The 6,483-nt window shown below is 37.1% G+C and overlaps 1 protein-coding gene across 1 annotated transcript; it reads right to left on the reverse strand.

Moving 5' to 3' along the window:
• Positions 1 to 628: 628 nt before the first annotated feature.
• On the reverse strand, positions 629 to 5,884 carry LOC110922511. The gene is made up of 6 exons (XM_022166804.2): positions 5,341 to 5,884; positions 4,789 to 5,000; positions 4,447 to 4,699; positions 2,659 to 2,744; positions 1,312 to 1,403; positions 629 to 1,141 (listed from the first exon to the last, which is right to left on the reverse strand). Exons 1-6 carry the CDS (start codon positions 5,572 to 5,574, stop codon positions 897 to 899), a joined length of 1,122 nt encoding a protein of 373 aa, XP_022022496.1. The 5' UTR covers positions 5,575 to 5,884; the 3' UTR covers positions 629 to 896.
• Between the last annotated feature and the right edge of the window lie 599 nt (positions 5,885 to 6,483).

The raw sequence follows: 6,483 nt of genomic DNA on the forward strand, positions 1-6,483 counted from the left end.
CATAAAAATAAGCACGAAAACGTATTATATTTGACCCGACTCATTTCCGGAAAAAAATTTTACATCAAAACTTAAACGAACTGAAAATGTACATAAGCATAAGAACATATTATATTTGACCAAACTCATTTTCGGAAAAAATTTACGTTGAAACGTAAACCAACCTGAGTTTCTACCGACACGCACATAAAAATAAACACGTAAAACTCGATTACAAAGTCTCTAGAAAGTTAAGGGGTTGTAAGTGTCATCGATAAAAATTAAAAGAGTAAAAGTATAAAAAAATAATTAAATACAAAAACACAAAAAGGGCCAAAATAACAAAAAAAACGTTATTCACAAAGGTTGCTAATTGTAACATAGTTAATTAATGTATCAATTAAAAGTTCTGAGATTTCAAGCGAGAAGATTTTATATCGCCGTCCAGCCCGAGGAAACCTTTGCGTGCCTCCATTACTTTTGGCAGGCCTACGCCCCCTTACAAATTATCTACCTGAGACTGTCCCTTAGCACGACGTCCCAACACAAGGTTAGAATTCTAGCTCTTTACCTTTCTAAGCCAACAATATATCATAATAATTCTCTCATTATGCTTAAGCACATACTTATCCTATACAATAAAACCATGTTTTAAGAAAATGATATTTTAAGAGCATTATAACTTATAAGTTATACATTTGTTTACACATGCTAATAATAACATAGTTTGTACATTAACTAATCCATATCAACAAAGTTCCATCACTAAAAAAAGCCCATCAAATCCATCATCAAAAAGCCCCACAACTTGGACTCTTCCTGCTCATTTTTTCACCATTTTCAAACCCAAAAAGATTCTGTCGTCAGTTCCATCTATCTGTTATAACTTACTTATACCACCACCTACATTCCTCCTTTCATCGCCAGAAATCGTGGTTCTTGAAGAACACAAAATCCGGATGATACACGTTTAAACTCCGCAGCCAGTTTTCAGTCGAGTTCATCAACGACTTCACTTTTTCCGTTCCGTGGACCCCACTTTGCGTCCAATCAGAACTCTTGAACTTGTAAGCCGCAAGTCCGAAAATTGGTAAGGTGATCCCGGCATCATCAACTTTGACTACAGTTGACCCGTGATGAGGTGGCTTGTCGCCTTCCATATCTGAACCACACAACATCAAGAACCTTAGAGACCCACCAATGAAAATATCGAACCATTGTGCAAAAAACACCAAAAAATACGAACTTTTGATCAACCGAGCACACCCTACGTGAAAATAGTATGACCTGTATTGTAATTATAGAAAAAAAGAAAAAGAAAAAGATGGATACTTCTTAATGGTGTTGATAGAGAATGAAAAGTCAAGAAACTCGCATCGAGATTCTGTAAAGACGGGCCAACGGGAATTCTGTATATGGGATACCTGCAAAAATGCATACAACTCGGGTGATCAGAAAAGGGATAAAATCATAAAATAATTATCAAGTTTAAATTTTGTTCCAATAAAGTCACTCATACTGTTTTCTAATCTAAAAACCACTCAAGTTTCATTACCATTCTTTTCATAATTGATTATCTTGAAACTTTGTTATTATTTATTGTTTTTTTTTTTTTTTTTTTTTTTTTGCAATTACCTCCTTGTTCAGGTTAAACCAAAAAAAAAACAATTACTATAGTAACCAAATTACATATTTGTTTCATTTAGGTCACTAAATTTTTTTTAGAGTAATATACCATTTTGGTCCCTATGGTTTGTTCACTTTTGCCATTTTAGTCCAAAACTCAAACTTTTTGCATCTGGGTTCCTGTGGTTTCAGTTTTATTGTCATTTTGGTCCAACAATGAAATCAGGTCGTATTTGTCTTATAAAATCCTGCTATTTTGTCATTTTCCGCAGGGGCAGAATGATCATTTCTTTTTTATAAATAAATATCATATTTTATAAGACAAATATGACCTGATTTGCCCCTGAGGAAAATGAAAAAATTGCACGATTTTATAAGACAAATATGATCTGATTTCATTTTTGGACCAAAATGGCAATAAAACTGAAACCACAGGGACCCAGATGCAAAAAGTTGAGTTTTGGACTAAAGTGGCAAAAGTGACCAAACCACAGGGACCAAAATGGCAGTTTACTCTTTTTTTTTAAATAATATTTATAAAACAACATTCATGGCGATGGAACAATATTGAAACTTAAGTGGTTTTTAGTTTTTTTATGGTTAGAAAAGGTAAAGAGTTATTTTAGGAGTAAAGTACAAGGATGGTCCATGTGGTTTACCAAAATTTTGGATTTGGTCCCTAGCTTTCCAAAAGTACATGGATGGTCCCTGTGGTTTGCACTTTGTAACGCATTTAGTCCCCAGCCAACAAACCTAAAGGTTTTAGCAGGACCAAGTTAAGGACTAAATGCGTTACAAAGTGCGAACCACAGGGACCATCCATGTACTTTTGGAAAAAGGGACTAAATGTGTTACAGAGTGCAAACCACAAGGACCATCCGTGTACTTTTGAAAAGTTGGGGACTAAATCCAAAATTTTGCTAAACCACAGAACCATCCGTGTACTTTACTCTTATTTTAGTGAAACATTGAACAAACTCGGTTACTATAGGTAAAATATTCCCTTATAAAAATAAACATAGTAAAAGGGTTATGTTTAAATAATAAACTTACCAGGCAACCGAAACCCAACTTGATCGAGTCAGATCACAACTACGATATGTTTTCAGTTCTGGAAACTTCGATGCAAGATCTGATATCTGTAAATATTAACGACAACACACGAATTAGCACGGTAAAAACATGTCGCAAATCTAAATGTTTCATGTTTGGACTTTGGCCATGCTTATGCTGTTTTGAGGTTGTAATAATCAGTTGATCGTTTAAATAACTAACAAATAGAATAACCAAAAGCAGCATCCGTTTATATTATTAAGATATAAACTTAAAATACGGCGCTTTATTTTCTATTAACTACAATAACTTTTTTCATAATTATTTCCTAATAAATTTAAAAAGTACGTTTAAACTTGTTACAGTTGCCTATTATCTCACCATAGTGTGAGCTTCATTGGGGAACACAAAAAAAGTGGGGAACAGTGGGGAACCGACTCAAACGAACTCCGATTGGACTCATTTCAGCGGCGTTGGAACCGGCTCATCGAACCCTAACTAGGATCTCTTAACCCTAAATCCTAAATCATAACCCCTAAACCCTAAATATATTAGGGTTTGGCTTTTAGGGTTTAGCTTTAGGGTTTAGTCTTAGGGTTTAGCTTTAGGGTTTAGGGTTTAGCTTTAGGTTTAGCCTTTAGGGTTTAGCTTTTAGCGTTTATAGTTTAGATTTTACGGTTTACCTTAGATTTTAGCCTTATTTTTTAGTTTTAGGGCTTAGAGTTTAGGAGTTAGTATTTAGGGTTTAGGGTTAAGAGATCTTAGTTAGGGTTCGACGAGCCGGTTCCAATGCCGCTGGAATGAATCCAATCGGAGTTCGTTTGAGTCGGTTCCCCGCTGTTCCCCACTTTTTTAGTGTTCCCCAATGAACCTTCCCCTATCACCATATTAATAAAGAAAAATGTAGAATTGAAGTATTGCAGCTGATGTGAAAAAATAAAATGCCCCCTAACTAACTTTTAAAACAGAAAGTTATTAAAAAAAACACCACCAAATAAATAACCCGAAATTAAAAAAAATATACAAAACTCTCGCCGTGGTAAGCTTAAAGTTACAACATCGTCGCTACAGTCATGTTTTTTACAAAAATGGTCCCCAAGTACATAATTTTTGCCCAGAGAAACCCTTGCCCTAACGATGACAGTTTTTTTTCCCGTTTAAACGACCACACACAGAAGAGTATTTCAGTTATTAACACGTGTCCCGCGAACTGTCGGCGGGGGTGGAGAGAGAGACTTGTCGTAGGGAGGGAGGGATTTCTTTTTTACTAGTTTTTTTCTCTTAGTGGCAAAAATGTGAAGAGAGTAAAATACCCATGAGAGTGTTAGGATCAAACGAGTAACACAAGAACACAAATAAACAGAAAGCAAGTAAACGACACGAGACATTTTACGTGGTTCAGTTGCAGCATGCAACCTACATCCACGGCGGCAACTAGGGTTTTCATATTATTGAGTGATAATGAGTTACAAGTAAAAGAGATCTATATATATATCTATAGGCTAGAATTACGGTTAATCCCTTTGCTAAACAAGAAACTAATAAACTGAGCCCATTAGGGTTAGGGCCAGCCAAACCCTTTCCCTTGTTCCTCCTACATTTCGGCTAGCCCTAGTGGGCCGATGACAATAATCGATTATCGCCAATCAACAAATGAGTAGTTTTAGACCATAATATGAACAATTTAAAGACTATCAACAACTTTCAATACAACGATAATATAAGAAATCTTAGGGAATAACTTTAAAAGGGGACGGTATAAAACACACACGCACTTGAATGAGTTACCTTATCAGCTAAAGGCGCACGATGATACGGTAAAGCACGCTCAAAGTATTCAAAGATTAAAAGCCCCGGAGGAGTTCTAATCTCGCCTTCTTCATTACCCCCGTTTCCCACAAGAGAATCACCACCTCTAAGCACAAGCTTATTAGAACTCTTGGTAACCGAACCGACATTATTTTCTTCAACTCGAGGCTCATAACTGCCGTCACTACTGGTCGCTCTTGACGACCCGGAATCACTTTCCTCACCAGGCCTTCTGTTCAAATATATATATATTTTTAAATATATTCGTCAAAAACCCATAAAAGATCACAGTATAGAACAACATTATAACTAAAAGCGGACCTATTGCTGGTTATGGGTGTTGATGGGTCTACGTATAGTTGAATGGCGGACAAATATGGCACGTAGTATTGCACAACCGAATCACTTTCGTTCAACACAAGAGGAACTCCGGCTCCGTACGCGCTCCATTCCTTTAACGATTCCCAAAGATCCCCGAGTATAAAGTATGGGTGGCAACCGTTTTCTTGATTCCTCCATCCCTTCATGCTAGTCTGCATATATCAATTAACTATGCAGTTATCATCGGTGATATTGACCGATATAACCGATATATCGATTGCTATATATATAAATTCTGCATGACATTAAAATTACCATATCCCACCGAGATAACCTATATCTCAAATATCGGTCTAGACCGATATCCGATACTTTACCGCATTAACTGCATAGGTCATTAATAAGTTTCACATCAACAATTTCACATTCTACCAACCACCCAAGAAAACAACATCAAAGAACACTAAAACAAAAACTTTCCACAACTCTAAACACACAAAAGCAACAAACTTTAACATCAACAATCCCTTGTCAAAAATCTTGTTTCAATACCTTAGGTAAATGCTGAGCAACAACAACAGGAGTAGTATGTTTCATAAACCGATCCAAATTAGTAACCACCTGATTCCTACAACTACTCATCAAACACTCATCTTGTTGAGGTTGTACTTTCTGCTCCTCTTGTTGTACTTTCTTCTGCTGCTGCTGCTGCTGGTTATACCTCCTCATCGCCGGTGGGCTATAAAACCTGTCCTCCCTGACCCGGATCCGACCCGAATTCGACATACCCAGAAACAAAAAACAAAAAAGATTTGTGGGTTTCAAGTCTTGATCAAGAATCACGATGACCCAGATGAGATATACATATGTATACGTATAAAGATTGGATTTTTATGGGTTTTTTCGTGAGATAAAAGGGGGGTTTTGTTGGGATTATTGAATTGGGGGTTGTTGTAAGATTGGAGTTTTGATAAAGATTGAATTTTTAGGGTTTTTGAAGAGAGAGATGATGGAATTGAAGAGGGAAAGATGGAGAATTGGGTCTGAATGAAGGTTATTGTTTTGACGATGCAGGGGATTAACCGACTAAAATTGAGGGTGTAAATTTACTATGGTGTGGTTGTTATACAGGATTACTGTTTTGTTTTGTTTACTTTGCCAAAATGAACTAAACAGGGTAAACTAAAATTATGTTTGCTCTGTTTTTGGTAGTTGTATTGATGGGCATTCAAGTGTTACTTTATTTACTTTGATTTGATAGTAAAAATTTGGGAAGTCAAAAGGGAAAATCACTGAAATGTTGACGCCGTCATTTTAAGAATAGCCATTTGACACCTCTCAACGAGCCGTTTCCGTTTACTGAAACGGCAGAAAAAAACCCTTCAACGCCAGCCAATCAGAAGACGACACGTGTCCGACAAACCCCAAGCTGTTTCAGGCGACCAACTTTGATGAAAGATCTCAGCCGAGCCGTTTCTCGTGGCTCCTGGACCCAAGTCGGCTGAGGACCCCAGCTGAGTACCTTCAACGAGCCGAGCCGTTTCAGCAGGTTGGAGCTAGCTTGTCAACTGCGCTATTTACGTACACACGGGACCCACCACTGCAGCCAAGCCGTTTCAGCGTACTGTTTGAGCCGTCTTAGCCTACTGTTCGAGCCGTTTCAGCTGTTTCCAAGCCGTTTCAACAATTGTCGAG

This window comes from Helianthus annuus, chromosome 2 (genome assembly GCF_002127325.2).
Source record: "Helianthus annuus cultivar XRQ/B chromosome 2, HanXRQr2.0-SUNRISE, whole genome shotgun sequence".
Lineage (NCBI taxonomy): Eukaryota > Viridiplantae > Streptophyta > Magnoliopsida > Asterales > Asteraceae > Helianthus > Helianthus annuus.

What these genes read in the sequence shown, in the direction of transcription:
- LOC110922511 (XM_022166804.2), bottom strand. Translation starts at nt 5,574, where the DNA reads ATGTCGAATTCGGGTCGGATCCGGGTCAGGGAGGACAGGTTTTATAGC. An exon ending in TTGCTCAGCATTTACCTAAG is followed by an intron (nt 5,001 to 5,340) that starts GTATTGAAACAA and finishes TGATATATGCAG; the next exon opens with ACTAGCATGAAGGGATGGAG. An exon ending in AGTTGGGTTTCGGTTGCCTG is followed by an intron (nt 1,404 to 2,658) that starts GTAAGTTTATTA and finishes GCATTTTTGCAG; the next exon opens with GTATCCCATATACAGAATTC.